The sequence below is a fragment of the Copadichromis virginalis genome, linkage group LG23 (genome assembly GCF_057382275.1).
Source record: "Copadichromis virginalis isolate Kocher_CV1m ecotype Utaka linkage group LG23, C_Virginalis_male_GT1.1, whole genome shotgun sequence".
Taxonomy (NCBI): domain Eukaryota; kingdom Metazoa; phylum Chordata; class Actinopteri; order Cichliformes; family Cichlidae; genus Copadichromis; species Copadichromis virginalis.
This window is the reverse complement of record NC_140639.1, coordinates 4,526,131-4,552,750: the sequence shown is the minus strand read 5'-3', so window position 1 is coordinate 4,552,750 and position 26,620 is coordinate 4,526,131. Positions and strand designations below refer to the sequence as shown.

The window sequence follows — 26,620 nt, the reverse complement described above, 5'->3', positions numbered from 1 at the left end:
ATTTATGTTGCGCAACATTTCAGACTGAAAGGTAAATCTTTACAATGTTCTAAAGAGAAACCCAACAATATCCTCGGATCACCAAACCCCCCTCCCTTTTAACAGGAAGACATCTCTGGCAGATCCAGGCTCAGGGAGGTTGACCATCTGCTTTGATCAGTTGGGGTGAGTGGAAAGCGAAGACAAAAGAGAGATGATAAACAATTTAGTTTTTAATGGCGGTAGCAGCAGATCAGTAACGTGCAGCACTTGAGCTAGAAAAAAAATGCAGAAAGAGTGAAAACACAGAAGGTTACAGAAATAGTGCAACATACTAATAAATGCATGGTGGATGAGAGAGGAAAGCAGAGAAGATGCACAATATAGCATCTACCCCAGCATTTTGAGCCTATATCACTGAACAACAGATCCAACCTTAAATATAAGATTTATAAAAAGGACTTTAGGCCTAATTTTTTAAGTAGACGTGGTGTCTGAGTCCAAACCGGGAGCTGATTCTACAGAACAGGGTCCTGAAAGTTGAAGGCTCTACCTCCTACTATACTTTTTAGAACTCCAAGAACCACGGGGATATTATGAGTCCCACAGGCAGCCAGTGATAAGTGGCTAACAATTAGATATAAATATGGTTTTGTCAGGTAGTAGAGCTATTAAACAGCCTCGCAATAAGGAATTACAACAGTCCAGCCTAGGATCGGGATACCTCTGTAGGCTTCCTTCAAGTTCCAATCTGGCGTATGACCACAGTGATAGGAGCAGTCCGCATTACCATGGCAACCCAATTATCCTGCCATAACGTGGGAGGCATGGATCATGTATGATCCATGTTTAGATAGTGTAATTATTCACCCGCTTGCAGGAAGAAACATTTGTCTTAGTGTTATTTTTCAGCAGCAAGAAGCTGCATTCTTACTCATGTCATTATAGGTGGTTCGTTTAACTACTGCTGACTGGTAAATGCTGATTAAATAATCACACTGGAATCAAATTAGGGGCTCGCTGTTACCCACTTAATAGCTGTCCATTAGTTACCTAGCAACACACAAGGTATTAATGTTGCGGTATTAGGGAAAGCCAACCTAGATAGCGAGTCTGAGCTTTAGCTGGTGTTTGCACAATCGCATTCTTGTCTCACAACATGGTGCAATAGTATTATGAAGCCCAGGTAAGTGGAATGGAGCATGCTTCCTCTGTCCTGATAAACATAACAAGCGCACACACACGGCTCGCTCATAAATTATTTCTCAAAGGGGGGATTTTAGCTAAGCGGTGCCCTAAATCGACCCTCTCCCATTATGTGTCCAGATGTTATTTTAAGACTTTAAACATTACACAGCACATTCAGTTCAGGTGTTTGGTCCTCAGAGCACAAATAATTCACTGGCAGTGCATTACACAACACCAAAAACAGCTTTTCCAAAACAATTTAAAATCACAGTAGCCCTGATCTATTCGAAATTAATAAAATACAAATAAAAACAACATTTCCTTTTTTTAAATTTTCCCCTTAAATAGCTTTAATATTTCACCTTAAAATCTAGAAGTACTGGTGCGAATGTTTACTTTTTATTGCCCTGGAACATAAGTGTACCCCAAAAAAGGGTTTACAATTATGTAGCTTGCAGGCAGAGAAATGCACTTCCAGTGTTATTTTGAACACATTTGTCACTGCGCAAAGTGGAAAATGAAATATTAGAGGCATATGCAGTTATAGCAACACAATGGAAAGGTTCCTTTCTATGAATTATCTGAGACCTCTGTTCAAAGGTATGCTTTGAATAGCTGATAGCGGACACATTTAAGAGATAAAAGAAGAGGTCACTATCAAAAAGCCTTGCTAAACACGGAAAGGTCAGGGAATAGATTCTTTGCTTTGAAATGTCAGCTGATTACTCTTTAACTGGCATGACGAAGCTATCTGAAGGTCCTGCAACATAAAAAAGAGGGGTAAAGTAATCAGTTACTGTATGTCTGTTATTCGCAGATTTTAGCACGTTTCACACATGCGGTCCTTTCTATTAACATGACATTATCTGAATCTGTTGGTTTCGTGTTCGAGCACCCTGACAACGTTTGGATCAGACCCAATGACATTAACATATCAAGATAGTACAACTCTAAACAGCGTTCAGTCGGCCATTGTTGAAAAAGCAGAACTCCTTTTATATCTGACAAACATTCCCTTTTCAAATGTTCTACAATGAAACAAACAACAAAAATACCAAAACAAACTTTGTAAACTGCCAGATGAGCACAAAGTCTTTAGCAAAATGTTTGAAACATAAAATTTTGCAGGCTAAACTTTTATAAAAATACCGCTATACTGACATTTTCTGAAGCAGTGGTTTCCAACAGAGCAGTTCATCAAAAACTCTTAGAGAATCTAAGATGACATGAATTTAAAATACTGGGAGGCCCACATGTGCCTGTAAATCGACTCTACAGTACAGTATGAAACAATAAATGACCAGCAGCATGTTTGTTTGGTTTTTTTTACAGTTATACAGGTATTTTATTTGAGCAAACCATTTATTTTACAAACTTGATTATTGCTTGTATAATATTGTAAAAAGTTTAATATTTTATAAGCAACTTACATATGGAAAAAAAAAAAAAAAAAAGTAAGTTCACCCAAAAGTAAAAGAAATGTAGCAGAATATCGGTTTCAGTACGAAAAGGTTTCATAGCAAACATACTTATTAGAAGTAAACCAGTCATCTCCAGTGTCATTTATTACATGTTGCAGGAAAGATGCACTAATGAGATCATACCACACTGGTAAATTGGAAATGAATTATTAAAACTTAGTGTTAATACATTTAAGGCTCCTGTGCACATTTTCAAGTTAACAAACAACATTCACTCCTTCTTGGCTGATTTACAGTTTCAAACTGGACTTTTGTTCAGTGACAAGAAACAAAACTATTTAAACCTCGAAACAGTCTCAGTGGAGCTAACTGCTGAATATCATCTCCTCCAGGAAAAACAAACAAACAAACAAAAAAGCATCGTTCTCTTTCTGAAGCCGATAAAAGGTAACTGGAAGCAAATATGCCGAAAATGAGAAAGCTGATTTGACAAGTGTGCATCCAGAAACATCCAACATGTGAAGTAATGTTCATATGAAACACCTTTACTGTAATTCTGGCTGTGTAGTTACTTTAACAGATGAGAGGATGTTACACTGAATGCAACTTGAAAAATGTGATGCATCAGTAGAATTATCATTAGGAAAAAAAAAACACATTGGAAATTGGCTCTATTGACATTTTTTGCATAGATTTTATACAATACACTGTACCATTATTTAAAGAAAAAGAAAACTGGAAATACTAAATTACAAAAACTTTGATTTTACTTTGGCATTTGTTGCTGTGTTAGTGGCAGAAAAATATTGGTTCTTTAACTGAGATGAATAAACAACAGTGAATTTTTCTGGGTGTATCCAGTGTGTCCAGTTTAACTTTGGTCAGCTGCTGGAAAACAAATTAAACTCGGATTGTTCCCAAATAACCTTGTGGACAAATTACAAATTACTTAACAAATAAATTCTAAATGTGTGAATGACTTAACACTCCTTGCAGAAGAACCGGTCTATAAAATGTTCTCCAAATGCTAATTTAAATTGCTTTAAGTACAAATGAAGATGATAATCGCTACAAATATCTCAAATGCTGTTATTCAAGCAGCGTCATTTCACATAATTTACTGAGATCAGTTATAATTGGATATGCCACAAATGAGAGAAAAAAACAAAACAGATAACAGTCTCATTTTCTACAGACTGATCTGAATGAACAAACTGATCTGTCTCAGTTTGTTTACTTATCTATTTTTGCATTACTGGAGTATAAAGGCCACGGTGCAACTATTTGGGGTAGTATGTGTTCTCCAAGTGAGTCTTCATTCCTTGGCTATGGCATTAGTCTGTGTAAAAGTAGAGCCACCACACTAGTGTTTGGGATAAGAGCACTTAGAGTGTTTGACAGCCTCCTCAAGCGACTTCCTGGTTACTAGCAGTCGTACCACATCCTCTCTCTTCTTTGTTAGTTTTTTACGAGCCTGATCATGAGTCACCATGGTCATGTCCCAACCGTTCACCTGGAAAGAAGGAAGGAACTTAGTTTGAAATAAAAAGAATCAAATACCAAAAGTAAAAGTCATCACAGCACTGCTCCTGAGGTACACAGTGCCATCTTGTGGATCAACTATTCCAAAAGAAAAACTTCATTTCACTAAATACCTGCATTATTTTGTCTCCCATCTTCAAGCCGGCCAAGTCTGCTGGGCCTTTAGGTGATATCCTGGTCACATAAATGCCCTGTGAAAACAAAGAACTCATCATTTCATTTTTTTGCCACAATTGGAGAGCAGGTCTGGTTTAAAATGGGTAGTCCAAAATAATACAGAATATCCCTGAAGGCCTTTGCCTTCAATACTGCCAGTCTGGCAGTACAGGAGGAGGATCCCAGGGGGAAAGCATCAAGTGCTTAAAGTGTAAAGGATACACTAGCATAAGAAATTATTTTTGTCCCATTAAAGTAAAACTAGGATTAAAATAAAGAGAAAAATGGACAGAGGCCTGATCTGTTGTTAATTTAAGGGCACAGAGGACATCTCTCACAACAAAGTTCCTGTAATGCTCAAAAATATGTTAATAAAGGAAACAGTAAAAGTGTAGAAGCCAGTATCTAAGTCTTATTCCTCTCTAACAAATCAGCTGGTACATTTCTGTGCAGTCAGCATGACTTAATGTAAACCTGAAGTCTTCCTCTCTGTAGCTCTGCTGAGTTTGTTTAGTCACCACCCGAGGCCATGAGTAACGTGTTCAGGCCTTTAGTTAACCAAAACGATAAGTACTTTGTGGATACTTGTACCACTAGGCTTTAGCGCAATTGCAACTTGTGGGTGGATATTCAGCGTCTTGCCAAATTAAGAATAAAATCCACATAACCAAAACGAGTGACCCGAAGACAGAGCACCTCATCATCTTAAACTTTGATCACATTTATACTAAAATCCACCGCTGTATATGTATAACCATGACAGAAAACATGGAAAATATATAATTTCACTTTTGATAGGGTCATTTGTGGGTTTATTCCTTTCGGCTACATCACTATTGTCTACAAATATTCTATTAAGAACAAAGGGAGAGAATCAAGATGAAAAAACTGCACGTAAAGAGATGATAGCTGCAGATAAACTCACTTTGTCAGACTTGTCCTCAGAGAAGGGATTCTGCCCGGGGTCCTGGTCTATCCCTCCTCCGATGCTGAAGCCAAGGATGAGATTCTCTCCTTGCCGCAGCTTCTGAATCTCAACTCGTTCCTGTTTAACAAAAGAAAACAAATTTAAAAACATTAAATACTGTTGAGGAAAATATTGGGTAGGCTTATCACCAAGCTTTCTCGCGTGCTGCTCAGTCACGTTTGCTGAAATGTTCTTGTTTCCATCACTGCTAATGTTAATACGATAAACTCCAGTTAAATTAGGTTGACCACGGAAAGAACGCAATTGCTTCCCTTCACATTTCACTACGATCGGATTAAAAGCTCTTCACTATGAAGGTAGAAAAACGAAACACTTCCATACCCATAAATAATCAGTGTTGGGCAAGTTATTTTGAAAAATTAATTAATTATAGTTACTTGTTACTTCTTCAAAAAAAATTAACCGAGTTAATAACTGAGTTACAAGATTCTAAAAATAATTAATTACTTGAAAAGTAACTATTGCGTTACTTGTTGTTTAACCCTCTGGGGTCCAGGCTATAATTGGCCATTTTGACTACTTTTGATGTTTCCTGGTTTAGCTTTCGTCCGTCAGATACACAACAAAGCACTATTTTTGGTAGAGCATGCTAGCAGGCCGTCGTTATTACCATGTTGTTTGGAAAATATGGCACTTAAAATCAATCCTTTGATTTTTCTGAAAATCGACAGTGTCCCTTATAATCCCGTGTGCCTTATGTATGAACTCTGGTTGTGTTTACTGACCTCGAAATGATTTTATGTACACGGCGCTCGAAAATCTGTCAAATGTTTTAGTACGACTTTGCTAAGCTACGAACCCGCACCGCTTGATGGATTGTCGGAGCATTACGGCTATTGTTGGCAGGCGCCTCGCGGAGTGATACGTACTGTGCTTCAACATAATATTACCGTATTGTGTGTGTATAACCTCTTTTTAAGTTTTGTGGATATTATACATGGTTGTGCTGAGGATATGTCGGCCAGTTTCCACTGGAAACGCCTTTTGGTTAAACTGTCAGCAAGGAATTTGCATTGTTACATTTTTATATAACTTTAATGCACATAAAAAACAGCTGCTTGTTTAAGTGAAAATACATTGATGGGTTTTTTTAAACTAATAAAGTTGTGGAGTTGTAAAGTATTTTGTCTAGTGTCAATTATATCGTCAGTTATATCGTTATCGCAAATTTTCAAATGTATATCGTGATAAATATTTTTGGTCATATCGCCCTGCTCTACTCCCAACTGACATACACATCGCAGTAATTACAGAAAGATGGACAACTTATCTTCCCGTCAGGTAGTGAAGCACCGACTTATCACCACAGACTCATTTTCTAGATTTCAGTGCAGGCAAACGATGGATCTCAGAGGCTGTTTTTTCTTAACTCGAGTCCAGACAGACGGGCCCTACCCTTGACACTGACAAGCAGCTGCAGTTTCACTACATCGCAGAGACAGATGACTCAGAGAGACTCTTCAAAACACAAAGACTGGCTCTGTGTGCGCGACAGTGAATAATCAGACAGCCTCTCAGTAGTGTGGCTGATCCAAAGTCTGACAATGACTTGAGCTGCTTTTCTCAATGTGCCGGATTCACACAGTCTGCGTAATCACAAGGACCCTACAGGCAGACTTAAAAGTCAGCATGTGTATGCTACAGTATTTTTGACGTGTTCATGCTGTTGGCAAACCGATATACTCAATCACAGTGAGAAGTCTTTCTTTATATGCTAACAATGGGCAATTTCAGCTTGTTGCTAGGTGGTTGCTAGGGATGTATAATTTTATAGACATGAATTGAAAATCACACAACATTTTTAATAGCTGTTATTTGTGCATTAAAAGGCGTACACCAGTCTATTATGACTCCTCATAACATCTGATATAGATTAGAGCTTTCAGGGGGCTGAGGTGTACCTGCACGCCAACACAGGTGATTTAGTTGTTCGAGACTTGATGAAAAAAAAACAAACAAACATCTAGTAAGATTGTGTATTACAGTAAACCTGCTTCAAAGGTATTTTTGTGTAGACCTGTGACATAATACTTATATGTACTGTATAAATTTTATTTCAAATTATGTAACTCTAACAGCTAAAGCAAGAAAAATACATTCCCACCTTTCGAATCCACTGACTTTTTAATGCATAATAAATGTAATATATTTACTGAATTCATGCGAATGATGTTGTGCTGTAAAAACTTTTCAAGTTACAAATTCTCAAAGTTAAAAAAGTAGGTCAAAATTTTGCAATTTAAAATTTGCCACATTTCTTTCCGGCATTTTTGATTCCTCATAACTTTATAAGCGCAAGAAGGAGCCACAAGAAACTTCCAGGCAGAAACAAATTTGACATTACCTGTAAAAATTTATTCAAGTTACATATTTTAACATTTTCTTAGCTGAATTATCAGGGGGAAAAGCTCAAACATGGAGTGTCTGTTATGCTGCCGTTATGTTAAATTGGTCATGCAGTTTTACTATTGGTCCTATGATATATCAAAAACAAAAACATTATTCTGAAAATAAAACAAACTTTTGGATTTATGTCTTTAGGTTTTGGCCCCTGGAGAGGGGGTGTGTGTGTGTGTGTGGTACAATGTTATGCAACTACCTCCTGTATGAGAGAATTCATGACTCAAAAAATGTCTGAAAAGTTAACGGGAATTTAAACACACCCACACGTCCTTTGAGGGCATTGAACAAAAAACAATGATAGTAGAGTAGCGCAATTATTGCGTAAGTCAGGACTTCTATCTTATAGTATTTCATTATAGGAGGTGGCTTGATCTGAAGTGTGTGTCAACCAGCAGGGGCACAACTGAGTGATCATTAAAAAAATATTATATTAAAGAATTAAAAATGTATTTTAGAAGACATTACAGAAACTGATTCTTACACACAACTGACTAGACTATGATTGGGATAAACAACCTCCCTGCCCGTGCACACTCTCTGATGCTAGGGGACACAGGCAACAAGGTGGATGTATTGGGTGGGCATGGATCCACCCTCATCCAATCCCCACAAATCACTGACTGCTGTTTTATTTGATCAGGACAAATTAAACGCAATGCCTCTTTTACGTCAATATTTCAGTCTATTTATACAAAAGGGACTCTGGGGGGACAAATGTTGAGCTGCAAAGGTCAAATAAAAGCAAAATAAGATCGAACAACAGTGATTTATGAAAATATATAAAGTTAAACAAAGATTTGACTCTGAAAAACTTGACTTATCAGTTAGCTCAAATCACAGCAATTGCTCAGATTTCCTAGTATTGATAATTTAGTGCTTGTCACACACTCTGCTCTACAACACAGGCCTGCTAAAATCCCAGCTGTCCATCTCCAGCTAGATCTTCAGCTTTGGAGAAGACCAGGAAGCCTGATTTACAAAGGTGGCGACGCCCATTTTCATTAACAGCAGTTTTCTGACGATAAACTCAGTTGTCTTTTAATTAACGGTCAACTTCATGTCACCCTTTGTGTCCCGCGTTAGTGCCCACTTCTTTGCTGCAGTGATTTAATGAGTTATTCGGTTAAATTTAACATTACTGGGTACATAAAGTGCTCATATCTGTTCAGCTGCTCTCACTCAACTGCTTTTAGCTAAACAAAGAAAGTCGCTCTGCTGTTAGCAAAAACTCCAGTTAGCTGGTTAGCGCGTGTAGTTACCCAACATTAGTTAATTCAGAGTTTGCACCGAAACGGTTTGGTGCTAAAGTCGGGTGAGAAGCTGAACAATAGAGTGCGGTTAAATGTGGAGAGCCACAGCCCTCAAACTTACCACAACAGCAGTCACCGGCTGACCTGGGACGAAAGACATACTCTCGCTGAGATTTTTGGCTTATATAGAGAAGAAACTTTCCGCTTCTGCTGTTTTAAAAACTAAAGACACGTCGATTCAGATAGCGGGACTGCTTCCTAGATCCTTACATGAAACAGCGCAGGAAGATCCCGAGCTGGAATCCAAAGGCTTTAGGGATGATGTCACGTCGCCCCCAGGCGTTCGGGTTCGCGTGTTTTGTCTCACCTTTGTAGCCAGGGAGGGCGGTGTTTAAATGCTGGCAGTCGTCCCGTTGTGACTCTAAACAGAAATGAAAACAAATCGAACTCATTAAGGGGTTTTTGCTCCTCCTTTGCTCAGGCGAACACCGACAGCTGTTTTCCTTATATCGAGTTGGCTAACAGTGACATCTCGGTCGATTCTGTTTTCTTGATCGCACTTAGTCGACAGGATATTCGAAAATTAATTATACTTTGATCATGGATTTTGTACGACTTTACTTTACTTTACTTTTCACTTTATTTTTGCGCTCAATCACATAGATGACAATTTCCTCTAGAAAACAATATAACAAAAAATATTTAGAAAAACCCTCCTTATGGAGGCAAAACCCCCCAACGATTTTTATAAATATTTATGAGTGTTATATAGATGTTGATATTTGAGATTTATTGCTTTTGTTAAGCTGATTTTTTTTCTCTTACACAAGCTCATAATAATCATATAATAGCTACAGCACTCATACAGTAGCTGGTGAGTATATACGTGTTTAAAATAGTCTCAGCTATTAGTAACTGTTTCCTTCTGATTTAAAGTAATAAAGTAAAACACGAAAATAGTAACCATTTAAAGCCAGACACCTTGACGCTGTTGTACTACTCATTGTGCAAGCATCCTGTGTCTTTTGCTGCCACTAGATGGTAGTCCGTAATGATACAAGACTTTTCTGTCAGTACAGTGTGGAGGGATGAATAAAGCATGAATCTCCCAAAGTTGATTCTGTTCATCTGGACGTAGCGTTTTGTGGGAGAAACGTTTCGTCACTCATCCAAGTAACTTCTTCAGTCTCAGCTGACTGCAGGTTTCCCCAATCTTATAAACAGTACATTTGCATAATGACTGAAACCAGCCCACTGAAGGAACAATGAGCTGGGAGGTCAGTTTCTTAATCTTAATTATGCAAATTCTCATGACCATTGATCAACAACCACTGACCAAAACCCACTGATTGAGCATACATCAAGAAATAAAGAATGAACATTAGAAGTGCTTTTTTCTAGCTCTGTATTCTTTTAGCTATCTAGCTATAATTTTATTTGCCATAAAATCAAAATAATGTTTTTAAGAGCGCACTGCTGTATGTTTCCACCTGTAAAAAATGTACCAGTTTGGGTGTTCTCTCTCTCTTTCATCATCTCTATCACACTTCTGATCAGAGATCTGCATGTGATGCAGCAGCATGCCACCTTTACTCAAAGCAGCTGTTATTTCTTATTTGCATATGCTACGCAAAAATTCCCCTGAGCATGTTTAGACTTTAATATCCTACCAAATAAGTGTATGAAAAACTTTAACCTCAATTTGAAAGCATGTATGCAAATATGGCAGGAGATTGGCTTCAGGTAGACATCTATGTAACAAATTTATTGCATTATTCATTTTAATGTGACACCTTTTGTCTGAATAGAGTTTTGATGTATGGAACATTTTAAAAAAATAATAATATATAATTTGGCACTAAATACATTTGCATGAAGGAGGCAGTTTAATCTATCCTATAATTTTATGCATAATAAATATTCCTTGCGACCTAAATGTTAAAGGAATAGGAATATTATGAGGCTGTGGCAGCTGTTGGCTTAGCTTAGCTTAACTTAGCATAAAGACAGAAAACAGGATGAGGCATCTATCCCGCCTCTGTTATCTTATACAACAGGGAAAAAAAGAAAACACACGGAATGATTTAATTAGTAAACTTTAAAGAAACCGATAGGCACATTTTGTGTCTAGTCTAGCTGTTTCACTGTGTTTCAGTGTCTGCATTAGCCAGTTGTAGACACATCCTAAGAATGAAAGACTGGTGCAATGCTTTGACATTAAGCCTCTCTTTAGGTGAACAAAGGTCATAAAGATAAAGGATCATAAAGGTTGGACGAATGCAGTATTTTCCACTTCCTCTCCTTTGCCCAGATGAGGATACATGTACACATTAACCTCTTCCTTGACTTGACACACTTGTTTATTATAGTTTCAGGTGATCACTGTGACCTGTCCATATTCACTATATTTTATGCACTCTATTTTCTCATGTGGATCCGTAGCCTGGAGCAAAAGGTGGAGGTGGCATATATTCTAAGGGTAACATGTCATCAGTCAGCTTCACAGGAGTGCAGCTGGAGGAAAGTGGTGGTTCACAAAAGGTCAGATCCCTCGTGATCTCCTGGTACTCGTGCTCATCATTTTCACCCCTGTCAGTGTTAATCTCTTCATATGAATTATCCTGCAACGGGCCCCTCTTCTTTTGGAATTTCTTCTTGAAGTTCTTTAGGTTGGTGACGACTGACGGCTTTACTTCTTGATTCCTCACTTGCTGGTTGTTGGTAGTGGGCGGTTGTTCGGAGCCTGCAAACGTGGGCAGATTCTCAGGAGCAGAGACTGTTCTGACAGCCTGATTCTGCTTCAGAGCCATGCAGTCTCGAGAAGGGACTTCGGGAGGCTGGTTGGATGGAGGATTATCACCTGTATATTTCTTCCTGGGTGTTGGGACAGGCTGCAGATGAACATAAAGACAAACTTAATTTTTTTTTTTTTTTTTTAATTTTTAGATCTCTTTACTTCTTATTTTGAAAGTTAATGAAAACCTCATCTCAAATGTGCATCACCACAAATCCATCAACACTCAGGGTTACATTTACTTCTAATTTGTCAAAAATCTAGACTTCTCAGTCACTCACAGCAAGTAGCTCATTGATAACATGTTTTCAGGACCTGTCTTCAGTTTTTAGAAAATATTCATGCTACTATTTCAGTTTAAATCAAACCTGATCATCATAAGCAAATATCCTTTTACATGAAGATTTAGAGCCATACTTATTCTTTAGATTCGTATAAAAGGATGCTAACTGCAAAGAAAAGCTTTTTAGATGAAAATCTTTTAACCATAACTTTATCAGACAATGTACGGAGATCTTTAGCTTGAACAATAGTTTTCAAGGCCATTTTTACCAGTGCTGGGGGTGGAGAGGTATTGTGCTGAAACTCATCTTCCAAAGAAGGGTAGAGTCTATTTGTTTGGCTTTTTGGAGGCAAAATTGGTGAGTTTCCCAAATAATTTGGGCGGTGAGGAAGGGCAGGTGGGATATCCTCTCTTGACCCTGGTGGATTTATGCTGGGAACCTGGAAGTTGTTTGGTGGCAAACTGGCCCTAGAGTCTGGACCTCTTGAGCAAAACAGTAGTTCTGCATAGTCAGTCTTGTCATTAGAAGCCTGAAAAGATGTAGAAAAGTTACAGCACAGATGTTTTATTGTAGTTTACACAATTAATCTTACTTAGCTTAGCTTGATTAGCTTATGCTGAGCTTATATAATGTACTAAAAAGTAAACCTGTAATTTACAATAACATAAAAAAGCATGAATGCAGTTGAGACAAGCACATTTTCTCACCTGTCCACAAGGAACAGTCAGCACTTGAGTGAAAGGCATGATGGGAGTTCTACGATGAAAGTCCACCAGGTCATGCAGAAACCGGTGATACCTGTTTTCCCCCACTATGATGTAAGAGCCATGTTCCAGTGCATCAATCATAAAGTGTCTGCAGCGGTCCTCGGCACTGATTGGTCAGTACATTAGAGTGAACAGAGTGGAGTGTCAGGGTCACTAAGTGTGTGAGCACATTACTTTAAAAATAAGGTTTCCGTCATGCTGAAAACACTCACCGATACGAGAGAGTGTAGCCGATCCTGCTCTCACTGACTCTGATGAGGAAGTAACCCGGCGGCTTAGCCATTAGCAGTTCCTCTGCTGTCCTACACAAAGGACCACAAACAAAGGCCTCTTTCATGCATGCACTTCAAGCTTTACATTTTATGGTTTGGGGTTATTTATAAACCGTAGCTGTCACTAAAATGTGAATCACATCATAGTGGGAATCAGCCTGGCCTTTGGGCATATTCTACAAATAGTTTTTGTATATCATATGACATAGTGAAAGAGTTCACACCTACAGCCAATTTAGAATCACCAGCTAGTCTAACATGCATGTCTTTGAACTGCTGAAGGAAGCCAGAGTACCCGGACAGAACCAGCACAGTCAAAGGAAGAACATGCAGACCAGCTGGTGGAGTCAAACCTGTGACTGTCTTCCTGTGCAACAGTGCTAACTGCTCTGTCACCATAATTAAAGATACTAAACTATCAAAAGTATACCAGTCCTTTTTCCAGCTATATTTAATAACTGATCTACAGCTTTAAAACATGGTAATTGTGCAATACATCCCATATAATCATCTCTCATAGTGCAATTGTACAGCACAGGTTTGGTCTCATATTAAGTGAAGTAAGCTACTTTCAGCTGTTCCCTTATTCACAAGACGTCAGGACGTCAGGTATCTTTGTTTAACGCTGTATCCCTAAAGGGATTTGAGTCTCCTTCCAGGATGGAACCATCTTTCACATGCTAGCTGAGTGCATCAACCATTACTCTATGGAATTACTGTGTAGTGACCAAAGTAAACCGGCAGAGTGAAAGATTAGTTTCAGTCTCACCGCCTAAAAATAGAGTAAAAAAAAACCTATAGGAAAAGTAAATGCAAATCTCTGCTGACACATATTTGTGCCTAGATGTTCAAAGGCTATTAGATGGGCGGTTGAGAGAAAAAGAGTCTAACCCTGTGCTTTCCCAGAAATATCGGAATACCGTGGCATGTGAATGATTTAACAGTTTAATAAACATTAATAAAGAAATGTAGCATTTACAAAATGTTCAGTCAGTTAGACAATCACATCAGGTCATGAAAACTGATATCTTTCAGTCTTAGCTCCTCATATTTTGGACTGTTCGCCTTCCACTGGAGTAGATGGAAGGTAATGATATAGGTATGATATGATATGAGGTGAAGACGTGCGGCCTTCATCAGGGTCATTACAAAATACCAAACAGTGTGTGTTTAAATAAAACAGTATACTGCAGAAAAAAAGTCAAATGAACCAATCACACATTCACTCATATATTAAAAAAAAAACATCAGTATTAGAAAATCTAATTAAAAACATAAAAACAAAATAGATTCTTATTCATACCTGCAGGAAATAAACTCTTTAAACAAAATATCCAGAATGCTTCTGTCTTTTCCCTGATAAAGTTCATATTACCGACTCTTTAATGGTTTCAATGCCTATAAAAAAATAAAGGCAAGCTGCAATGTTTTTCATAAAATGTCTTGCAACAGGACTGGTTAAATGATTCCTCTTTGTACAACTTAAATGTTCATTAATTTTCTCTTTCAGGGATGTTTCTCCTATAGATGTTGCATTACATAGGCACTATGTCATATAGACCACATTTTTAGTTTTATAAGCGATGAAGCCTTTAACATTGATGATGTTGCCACTAATGGTTTTACATTTTTATTGTACTAGCAATTTATGCAAGACCCACATTTAGAATGACCTTGTAGTTTATGAGTTATCAGGGTTGTTTCTGGGGTTGAAGGGTCCTGGAAAGCTGGAATAACCTAATGTTCTTCCCTCTTTTATAATGATAATGCGAGCACAATTATATATCTCATAAACTTACTTTCTGGAAATGATCCCATGAAACCACTCCGGGACTACACCGTTCCTGATGACAGACTGGAGCTGAGACTCTGTGAACCAGGTGTAAGGATCACGTTGTCCCTGAAACGTCTGACTTCCCTCCATCCTCCTGCGTAATGGTTCATTTAATCGACAGTTATGGCTAATGGAAAAGTCACTGAGCACAAAGACCTGCAAATGAAGAAGTTAGTATATTTAGTCTGTACATTAACTACGCACCTACAGTAGAGACCACATACAGGTGTGAAAGCTGGGTGTTAATATGCATTTTAAATATTCATTGTTCCTGTTGCAGGTGAAGTGCTCTGTGATGTCTATCAACAGTTCCTCAGGTGAATTATTATTAGTTCCCGTGCATTTTAACAATCTCAAACATAATGCAGTTTTCCTTTAAAATGGCAAAGAGCTAAAGGATGGAGTCTACTCACTAATACCTTTGTTTACAGCAGTACCTGTTGTAAGACTTTATCAATTATATTTGTGAATTCATCTTAAATTTGCAATATGAACACATAATTCATTACAGAATACTGATTTTGTGAATAAAACTCAATAATGTTGCTTCTGGCGTCAAATACAAACTCATAGGAAAAGTTACTCACCCTGTCTGGCAGCTCCGAGATAGAATGACACGGCTGAGCTCGCGCACCTGAAAAAACCTGTCTGGGGGCGGGGGCGGGGCCAAAACCCTACTCGATCCAAGTAGAATACAGTAAATTTTTAAGTACAGTAGAATAGTTTTTTTAAGAGACACATAGAAAACACTGAATAGCATCACTAAATAAGAAATTAAATTATTCAGATACTCCACATACGTTAAGGCTGAAGTTGCATGTCTTGATTGTATCTGTGGCTGTATGCACACAAGCACACATGCGCAAAGCTGTGGAGAAAATGACCTTCAAGTGATTGTTCTGACTTAACAGATTGGAGATAAAACACAAGTGAAAGGAGAGGCTACAGTCTGAGTGATTTTAAGCAACAACAACAAAAAACCTCAAAAGACTTTATCAGTACTTTCCAGCTCTCCCACGTTACTCCAGGGCCAGATTTTTACAGAGTGCCGAAAAACAATTTACATCTGGGAAACTTCCTAGACGTCACTGACGACATGCAGTACGTTCGCATCCCACAGCATTTTATGTAACTTATCATTAGTAAAAACATATTTTTTTTATATGCAGTGCATGATATACAGGTGAGCATCTTTTAAAGAAAAATAGATCCTGCTTTCAGGCATAATAGGTGACTTATTGACTGATTTATGATTCAATAAAAAAAAATTCCTGTAATATCGACATCCGCTTCAGAGAAAATCCACCGCCCACCTGACAATTGTTAAAAAGAAAAAAGTCAGAGCAAAGGTCAAAGTCTTTCTGGTGTGAAGCAGAAGTGTTGCGCTCCAGTGCAAATCTTTCTGCAGGGCTCTTCTCCATTTATACACAAAGTGCCCCCACCTACGCACTCCACCTCCTCCACAATTTTATGAAAAATACGTTTTTGGGTTTTTTTTTTTTTTTCAAACCTTGGTGAAGAAAGTTATCAGGGAACCACTAATGCTCATATGTCTTCTCCTCAAGCAAACAGGCCCCTATTGTACACCTTAAAGCTTCCTTAAACTGCCAACTACTGATAGAGAAGAAAATAAACCAGTGCCACATCAGAGAGGAGAACGCGGCAGGGAGAAGTAGCCTCAGTCTAATCATGGTTCCATCAGCTGACTAAAGTGAAAGCTGCAGCTCAGACTGCGGCATATTCTTTCCCTGTTTGTAAGGCTGAGGAGGAAGTGCACGAGTACAATACGCTTGCTTACAGAGGGTGTGGAATAGATGGCATGCTGACTCCACAAATCTCCTCATTTGTACAGAAATAATCAAGTCTCTCAAGATCCCCGTGATAATATGAGGCGATAGACTGCTCCGCAGTTTTTGCGCCACTTCGATGCCGTAGGCTACACATTTGCATATTACCATGTGGTAGAGTGGCAGATTCATTTGCAACGCAAAACTCTACATCATGGATGGGAAAACATCAATAAATAGATTTGAGAGAAACTGGATTATAGGAACCAAAATTTTCAATTTGTACTGGTGTCATGGTGCAACCAGTTAACCAATTGATGATATATAATGACATATACAGTGTATATATATTAATTCTGTTTATGGGACTGTGCTCTGGATCTGTTCGAGCCACTTACCTAGTTTGGGGTCAATGCTGAGGTATTTACTTCAGTGTACTCATGGATGTTTGCTGTTTCATCCTGGATGGTGGTTCTGATACTCACTAGTCCTCGGCCGTCCTTCTTAGCAGACAGTCTCAGGGTGCTGGAATTCCATCTCATCCTTTAGCCAGCTGATTATCCGAGTCAGGCATCTGACTGCTCAGGACTTGCTTACTTTCTGCAGGTGTTTGGTGGTTGCGGCTTTCCTAGCGGCCTCTTCGTGATTCCCACTTGCCTGTGGGATTCCCAGGTACTTGTAGCTGTCCTCGGTGTCGTCTTCTGGTTGTGCAATCCTCTCAGTTCTAACCATCTTCCCTCTCTTTGTTACACTTTTCCAGCCTGAATGACATTGCAATATGTCTCATTTACTCCTGGCATACAGCTTGATGTAGAGGATAACAATTGTGCCATCCTGTAGTCGGTATCCGTAGCAAGTCATGTTAATGATCTAGCCTGGGCGGTTCAGGCCTATGCAGAACAGCAGTGGGGACAGCATCTGTCAGTTTGAACAGGTCATCTTGACCTTGACTACATGCCTAAATGCACTGAGGTGCTGCCATGTGATTGGTTAGATGCATCAACAACCAGCTGAACAGGTGTACCTACACAATTAAAGAAAAACATCAAGAGTACTTGTCCTGCAAATGTTTTGTGTTTTTGCACAGAAAAACATACTGGACACATTTAAGAATCTCATTTTTAATAAATCATCAAAAGTACACATATCTACAAAAAGTGTAGATCAATAAGATTTACGAAACTACAGTACAATCATTGTAGATCTTATTTACAATTGCTGAATTATTTACTTTATTCCACATGAAGCCCATCAGTAATCAGCAAAGAAAGCCAATTGTAGTTCAGGAATGCTTAAGATATGTGAACACAGAACTGTCACATTTGCAAAAGGGAGAGAATTACAGAATAAAGCAACGGCAGACTGTAGCTCACAATGCTGGATTTTCATCAAGCTGTGAACTGATTTTAACAGAGTGATTTTAAGAAACAGCCGAAACAAATTTAAACCAGCAAAGCTGACATTTCCTTAAATCCACAGGAAAACCGTTTTGTTACAGGTTTGATTGGATGACTCTTCAGCACCACTTCAAAGGACCAGCTTATCTGGCCTTTGACGTGATTTGCTCAATTTCCTATTTTTTGTCCTCTGATGAGCTCTCGATGTAATTGCATGGAGTGACAGCAGAAAATAATAAAACAAGATCAAGGATCCTCTGCACAATTCTAATCTCAAATAAAGCTCATTAAGTCAACTGTGCAAAGCCTTTTGAGGTTTCCTACGCACCAAGAATGCATAGATTAGATGGTCATAATACTGGACCAAAACAACACAGGAGGAGAGGTGGAAGAAGGTGGTTTCCAAAAGCATCAGAATCTACGCAAATGCATAAGAAAAAAAAAAAAAAAAAAAAGTTCAATCACTAAGTGGGAATGTTGTGAAAACAAAAAGAAAATCTCTAGATTTCTGGTTTCAGTGCTCAGATGTTTTAAAGAAGCCCAGAGAGGCTCTGTGGAAATCTTGTGCATGCAAATTCTTTGCTTTCAGTTAAGACTTGCAATAAACACAGACAATAAATGTTAAGAAATCTTTTTTTTCCCAAAACAGAAAGAAAAAGGAAGAAAAGTGCATAATCAAGAAGAACATAAAAGGGCACTTTGTCATTTTGGTGCTATGATTTCTTTCACTCCATAAATACTGCTACAGCACAGCACATATCCAAGGCCCAGGAAACAGTTGTGTTTATGTTCCCCCATTGGAACAGACAACCGGAACAAGTACAAATGCATAAAACCACACTTTCACCATTGCTGTGACTCTTTCTGCTGTGTAGCTGAAGTTGCCTCCAGGTGGTCAGTGTAGGTATTGCTAAAACAGTGTGGAAAGCAACATGAAAAAGGAGCATGTGTGTGCCCTTAAATTACCCCCCTTTCTAAAAACCCAACCCTACTGCAGACATGTGAACACAAGAGAAAAATCAGGGCTCTTTCATACATTACATTGCACATTAAAGAGGACTGGAATGTTTTAGCAGAAGACGCGAGAAGAAAGGACACGTAAACCCCACTGTGGATATGATGAGTGACATGTGCTGGCATTACTCTGTAATATATTTACACGATGCATTTACATAGATGTGGACATTAAGGAAAGAGCTAGACCACCCTGTCAGGACAAATATCTAGTATAATATCTTGTGTGTGTGTGTGTGTGTGTGTGTGGGGGGGGGGGGGGGGGGGGGGATTGTACGCATCACTTTGGAAGCACAGGTGACAATCGAAATATTATAAAAACACATGAGTGTAATACACGTATTCTTTAAGTATAATCTGGTCTTTTGTTGGTCATAAGGATCAAATACAGCGCTGCCTAAAGGTTTGTGGTGACTGGGGACCGTCCTTAAGGAAAAGGATATTTGTTTTTATGTAATAGCGCATTAAATTAATGATAAATGGAATTATTCATCAGGAACCATCACTGAGCTTTAATGGAAGATCAAGCATACATACCCTGTTTTCAGCAACCATCGCCTCTGGCTTCGAATGTTGCATCGTGTCACCTAACGCAAGTTTATCATGTAAGAAGCTGAAGAATGCTGTGCTGACTAAAGAAGCAAACGATGCGGCTAGTTCAGCGTCTGGAGAATCAGCCTTTGTGTGTTGGATTAAAGGCTCAAAACGCACCTGAAAAAGTTATATTCTTGATCAAAGAAATGCAACAGCACTTCCTACTCACTTCAAAACTAGTCTAGACAAATACATTCTTTTAAAAAGCTGCCAGATGAGGAATTGCGAGGCGTTTCTGTGTGTTTCTCAGACTTGTCCTATTGTTGTTCAGCTGGGCACTGGGGTCTCCCACTTCTCTTTCTCCTCTGGTTAGTGCTCTTCTGTGTACAGAGTTTTGGCAATGTTGTACATGCAACGTCCTTAATCTCTAAGAAGAAGAATACTTTTTCTTTTTTTTGTATCCAATCCATATGGTATTTAGCTGTGCACAATCAGCTTTTGAACATGATAAACTCAGGAAATGGCTGCTTAAAAATTAGCCTCTCTAGTTACGTAGATATTAAAACTCTCTCAAATTTGATGAACGAATCCCTTAATTATTATCCGTCACTGCCGAAAGGTTGGATCTTTCTTAGTATTTAAGGACGTGACCGTTAAGAATCTTTCACTCTTGTGCCTACACTGAAAATATTAATTAATGGGGGGTGGGGGAGAAAAAAAGAAATGAGATTAAATATGTAACAGAGCCCACAGCAGTTAGATCCACAGGTATTAAAGGAAGACTGGTAAACCAAGGCGGGGGGGTAGACTTTTCCTAATTACATAATGACGGGACAAATCAGAAGGAGGAGGAAGACAAATGAAGAAGGATAAAACAGATCAGCGTGTGCTCTGTCCAGTTATGTCCAGTGGGGGGACACGGTTAAGGCGATGGTGGTTGCCGACGCACTCGTCTTCTCACAGCAGCGTGCAGCGGAAGAAACTGCTCTTCTTGGGTTGTTCTGTAATCTTTACTCCTTGATTGCTGCCCTGTGGGTTGTTTCCCTCCTAAAATGCACAAATGTTAAAGCCCATTAATTAGAAAAACATCCAAGACACCAGAAAACACCATTAACACCATACCTACTGAAACTACTGTGGGTAAGCTATTAATAGAGTTTTCACTTCTCTACTTTCTTACCAGCTTCTTGTCCATTTTTGCCTTAATGTCTCTGGCAAGCGTTAAGAAGGCCTGCAGACCAAAAAAACCCAGAACATATAAGATCATTACACCGCATCGAAGCAATAATTCAGTACAATTATCACTAAGAAATAAATAATAAACAACAAGACGATGTAATCCCAAACAAGTGTTCCAGCAATTATCACAGGGAATCTAAAGTGTTTGGACAATAACTCGTTTTTTTATTTTGTTTGGCTTTTAACTCAGAGTGGTTTCTTATTACCCTCTATTTATTATTAGAATAATGAAAACATCAAAAATAATCAATGTTTCATTGGATGTGCTGTTTTGGTGCCTTCTATGGCAAACATGTGCTATTAAAAAGTGCTCTATTAATAATTCATTTTCCTCTTAGGGTGGTTTGTTTGTGCGGTTTTGAATACGGTGATTAGATTCAGGCACAGCTCAGAACAACCACACCGAGACTCTTTGGAGGAGGTCGTTTGACCCAACTACAACGTGTAGGCTGCAAGTTTGAGAGTACCACACATGTGCCGAGGGCAAAAACTGTAGTCATTAACCACGAAATGAAGTGAGGGCTAACTAAACTCTCCCTGTAATCCACTGTCAGTGCGTCCCAGGGCGGCTGTGGCTACAATGTAGCTGCCATCACCAGTGTGTGAATGTGTGTGTGAATGGGTGGATGACTGGATGTGTAAAGCGCTTTGGGGTCCTTAGGGACTAGTAAAGCGCTATACAAATACAGGCCATTTACCTTCATACTGTATTTGTTTTCAAGATTGTTTATTGTCCAGATGTGTCTGTGGCGCAAACTGATAATTCTTGTGTCTTTTATAGTTCCACATTTGGTTTGGTTGGAGTTTTCTCCATGTGAAAAGAAACCGAATACAAAAAAAAACAAGGAAAAGCTACGAGTTTACAACAAAGTGCATGTGCATGTGAAAACGCCCCAAGACCAGAGGAAACCCAGTGAGGGCAGTTTGGTGTGCTGCACTCAGACTTCCTTGCCTCTGGCTTTAGGACTTTGGGGGAGACAGGGATATTAATCTGAGCAGTAAGAAGATATGTGGAGGGATTACACTTATTACGATTGAAAATTGGGGAAATCCCAGTCGTGTCAAAGCTCAGAAACATTCCTGCGGCCTGAATACTGAATTACTAGCTGCTGGAATGCGACCATATTACTCGATGAAGGAATTCATCTTTGCTATATCTCTTTGTATCCACTTTGAAGGAGCAAAAGGTTTGGATTCTGTGGCTGCGCATGATTAATGGATTCTGACCACACTGCAGCTGGAAACTTTCTCTAATGTGTTTAAAGACACAGAAACTCTTAACCATGTCATGCCATAATAGCCACATTCATTTCAGATAAAATTATCTCCTTCTTTTTTACATTATTAATTGTAGTTATATTCATGGTGTATTTTGGTTTTCATGTAATTGAATGTTGTAACTTTGTGTATTATGAATGTAAGCCCAACAAGGGACAATAGTTAGAAATTAGCAATAGCTATAAACTTATGTGCAGTACATCAGTTTCATGCTTTATATTTGGACTATGTTAAACTGCACTGTCCCTTTTAAACAAAGAATAAAAAGAAAGATTTAAGATCATTATTTGATCATATTAAAAGTTTTGATTTATTGGATCTGTAGTACTTTACCTTTCAAAGTTATTTTGAACTGTTATATTCTACCTATATATTTAGTCACGTCATTTATGCTTCAAAGAAAAACTTAGCTAAGAGTATCAAAGTCATTTCCCAACCTTTGGGATAAATAAATATTATTAATAATAATAATAATAATAATAATAATAATAATAATTCTTTTTCTTATAACGTATAAATATTTGGTTTTAGGTATGCTTGTAATATTCTGATAGAGCTGCTTGAACCTGCTTCCTGCTAATAGGAAGTACAATTGTGTCGTTGTCCGGTGTGGATTTCAAGAGTTAAAAATGATTTAACATCTGAGCTGTCGCACATGTGCTGTCCCCTAGTTTTACAGAGTAAAAACATAAATTAAGCTGGCCATCTTCCACAACACCACTTTCAACAACTAGCAAATAATTACTGAAAACTGAACTCACATTCTCCACGTTGATGTTCGCCTTCGCACTGGTCTCCATAAATTTGATACCGTACTCCAGCGCCAGCTAACAGCAGAAGAAAAGAGTCATTAGTGGGACTATTCAGACACTACTTTTATTTTGCAGGGACCTCAGAGTAACATTATCACCGACAAATCAATTCCCACCTTCTCTCCTCTTTCTTTGGACACTTGACGCTTGTCATTAACGTCACACTTATTCCCAAGGACCATCCTTTCCACGTCTGCTGATGCATGCTGTGAAAAAGAAACTCATGGTGAACAGGTAGGAAAGCTACCTCATATATACTAAGAATATACTGGTATGTTTTCACCTTGTTCAATGCCACCAGCTCACCAGTAAATAAGAACATTGTTACTAAAGGTAACTGATGTTGATGTTTATCTGCTGTGTATTTTACACTCATTAAATACTGTGTTGGTTATTTATAAGGCTGACGAAGAAGGCCTCTGGATTTTTTTTAGTTATTTATTTTTTCACCAAAAAAAATCTTTATCGTGAATGATTAAAACTTTTGCATGAATCTGTATGTTTACATTTAATGTAGTAACATTAAAATAGTTCTGCTATTACGTTATAATTATAATTTTGCTTCTCTGGTACAACAGGGAGAATGAATAACAAATAACAATGCAAAACATGGGCATAAACATCAGCTATTGTCCAAATTGATATTCTAAGCACAAGAAATTCAGATTTGATACCAATCGTTGAGCCCTAACACAAAAATTATAATTACAACTATTCTGTAAAACCCAAATAGATTAAGCTGCTTAAATAAACCTAGCCCTGCAGGAGGATTTGGACTTTTATTTGTTGACAAAATTACAAGGAAAAGGATGTGCAGAAGGCAAAACAAGAGGGTTCCTGCAAAACAGGGCCTAGCACAATAACTGCTTTATCTTAATTATCTGGGTATAATAATTTTAATCGTAACAGAAACTGAATCAAAACTACAGCGTTACTCTATAGCACTTTGTAGAAGATCAAAATCAATAATTAACCAAAGAGGAAGAAATCTGAACAGAAAGAACTAGAAAAGTACGAGTAATGCAAGGTTTTTACCTCTTCTATATTCCGTATCCAGTTCTTGATGTTTTCAAAGGACTTCTCATTGGTAATGTCAAACACTAACATGATGCCCTGCAGAGGTCATAGAGCAGAAGACATAAGAAAACACAGTAACCTAAGATCAGTGCTGTCATCGCGTACTTCTTGAATCTATCTGATCCACAGAAACAGAGCTGAGAATCAACTCTAATGAAAATATGCAGCTCATGTAACCACTGTGAGATAACCACTTGTTATTAATTAGCACTATGTCAATAAAACGAAACTGAGATGAAACATCGTCGACCGGTGATGAATCATGTTGTGCTGGAGCAAAGTAAAAGGACTTTGATCAAAGGTAAGAAGGTCCAATTAGGTTTACAAATACAAGCATACTAACTGTATGCTTGTAGGAGGGACTAGCAAAAACTGCCAAGGTGCTGTAGTGAGCACACCTGATTTTTCAAGTGTACATGGCATTAACAACAATGTGGGGTGTGGTTCTAGTAGAGGTTTATGCTGCAGTACATACATCATTTCACCTACTCCATTCCCAGAGATTATCTCAGCTAATGTATCATCTGAAAGGCTAACGATGCAACTTACCATGGCTCCTCTGTAGTAGGCTGTTGTGATAGTCCTGAACCTCTCCTGTCCTGCTGTATCCCTACACAGAAGATACATCTGTTAACTGTCCTCACAGAACACATTAAGGGTATAACAGCTTTTTTAGAGATTTTTTTAAAAGCATACAAAATAGGGAGCAGGACCAAGTTTCCGAGTGTTCCATACAAGTGTTGGTGACTTTCCTCGCTTGACACAATCCTATTCTGGTCAGTTACAGTAGTAGATACTGTCCAGCAGTTATACAATAACTTGTTCAGCTAACACCAACAATGTGAGGTCATTACCGTTTGTGACGCTAGGTACCCAAGCCAAGGCTGTGTGGTATTTTGCTTTTGAATTTATCTCAAGTCTTATGAATAGGGGGACAAAGAAAATAATTCTAAGAATATCAAGTACTTTTTGTCTTTCTCTAAAATATACAGGATTAGATTTAGGGTAAGACTTAACATTAACCCCAAGAAGGGTTAGACCAATGGTGGCCAGACCAAATGTGGGGAGTACAAAGAGTCTGTTTGATTGGGAACTTTCCATCTGTAAGTTAATAAATACACACAGAAAATACAGGTATGGCAGTGATCATGTAGATAAGTAAATACAAGTAAATACCTGTTTTTAACGATAACATTGTTATGAAACATTCTTTCTGATTTAAATAATTTAAATAATAAATTTCTGATTTAAATTAGTTTGTGTTGCTGTTAAATTGCATTGCATCATACTGAAATGCTTCTTCATCAGAAATGCTTCTCATTTTAGAACAATTATTCTAAACAGTAAAGAGTGCAGGCATGCTGAATTATGCTGCTGACTTTCAGTTTGAAGGCAGCTTAATATCACTGTCATCCATCACCAAACCCTGTCAGATGAAGACAATTTATGGACTTGTCTATCTTACCATATCTGTAGCTTGATCTTCTTTCCATCTAATTCTATTGTTCTGATTTTGAAGTCAATACCTGAAGAAAATAAAAGTCACATCAATTGTCTTTTAGAAGCACCACAAACTTTGCCTGACCACCCCACAGACAGTAACAATATCTGTTTTTAATGCACGAGATAATTCACACTTTTGTAACGTTGGCAGCATGAGTGCGAAGTACAGGGCAGTCTGTCATAAGGGAAATGACAGTGCCAACTATCACTGTTAGCTTTGAAGCATGCTAGCTCAGTTTACCCCTGTTAAAGTATTTATTACGATAAAAATGTCAGGTGGGGTGCACTCTCATGGAAATCACATATATTTGAGGTTGCCAAATATTCAGGCCGGTTACAACGTCTGTGAGGTTTCTGGAAAGCCCCTCTAACTAGCCGGTTGAAAGCTTCCTGACTAGCCTGTAGTACAATATGAATGCTAGCCAGAAAAGTTAGCAGAATTAGCCTGTCGGGATGGGCTACTCCTATGTCTCTTTTCGTCCAAAACCACACCGATAATTCGGCTTTTACCCACCTATCGTGGAGATAAACGTTGAGTTGAAGGCATCTTCTGAAAATCTGAAAAGCACGCAGGTCTTCCCAACGCCGGAATCGCCGATTAAAAGTAGTTTAAACAAGTAATCGTAAGTCTTCGCCATGTTATTAGTTAGCTTACTACTGCGGATATCCCGCCCGTCGCGTACAGGGAGGCGTCACTTCCTGCGAGTTTCTTTTGGACAAATCAAACGTCACTCCCCACTGTCGTCGTGGCTGCTCTCCCGAGGGGGTTTGCTCGTTTTGATGCCTGTGTCCACCCGGGAGAGTGTTGTTAATTAATCGCTTAACTAACCACTGCTCGTAAGAACACAATACTAAGCCGCTGGTTATGTGTAGTCCGAAGGAAACTGGAAACTGCACACAATTGTTTAACCCTGAGAGTTTCTAAGAGTTTTCTACTGTAGCTTTTAATTTATTGTTGCTTCTTATCTTTTATTTATTTTTTTTACAACAGGTGTTTTTAAGACCTGTTTAGATTTTGTTTTAAAAAATAAATAACTAAAAGGCTAAATTAAAGCAGACCTTTTCCAGTACACTTTCCATTCTCTTACAGCTGTGCTGTTT

At 38.4% G+C, this 26,620-nt stretch overlaps 3 protein-coding genes across 3 annotated transcripts; all 3 read right to left on the bottom strand.

Annotated features, from left to right (window-relative positions):
• Positions 1-2,714: 2,714 nt before the first annotated feature.
• tax1bp3 (Tax1 (human T-cell leukemia virus type I) binding protein 3) lies at positions 2,715-9,286 on the bottom strand. The gene is made up of 4 exons (XM_085448940.1): positions 9,049-9,286; positions 5,212-5,331; positions 4,244-4,321; positions 2,715-4,101 (listed from the first exon to the last, which is right to left on the bottom strand). The coding sequence occupies exons 1-4, from the start codon at positions 9,085-9,087 to the stop codon at positions 3,952-3,954; spliced, it is 387 nt and encodes a 128-aa protein (XP_085305066.1). The 5' UTR covers positions 9,088-9,286; the 3' UTR covers positions 2,715-3,951.
• Positions 9,287-10,665: 1,379 nt separating this feature from the next.
• hsh2d (hematopoietic SH2 domain containing) lies at positions 10,666-15,597 on the bottom strand. Its single transcript, XM_085448348.1, has 6 exons — positions 15,466-15,597; positions 14,844-15,034; positions 12,985-13,074; positions 12,713-12,878; positions 12,274-12,534; positions 10,666-11,818 (listed from the first exon to the last, which is right to left on the bottom strand). Exons 2-6 carry the CDS (start codon positions 14,966-14,968, stop codon positions 11,354-11,356), a joined length of 1,107 nt encoding a protein of 368 aa, XP_085304474.1. The 5' UTR covers positions 14,969-15,034; positions 15,466-15,597; the 3' UTR covers positions 10,666-11,353.
• Positions 15,598-17,766: 2,169 nt separating this feature from the next.
• Positions 17,767-26,481, bottom strand: LOC146680041 (ras-related protein Rab-8A). The gene is made up of 8 exons (XM_085448944.1): positions 26,034-26,481; positions 25,482-25,542; positions 24,566-24,626; positions 23,975-24,052; positions 23,056-23,145; positions 22,889-22,954; positions 20,791-20,841; positions 17,767-20,657 (listed from the first exon to the last, which is right to left on the bottom strand). The coding sequence occupies exons 1-8, from the start codon at positions 26,155-26,157 to the stop codon at positions 20,568-20,570; spliced, it is 621 nt and encodes a 206-aa protein (XP_085305070.1). The 5' UTR covers positions 26,158-26,481; the 3' UTR covers positions 17,767-20,567.
• Positions 26,482-26,620: the final 139 nt, after the last annotated feature.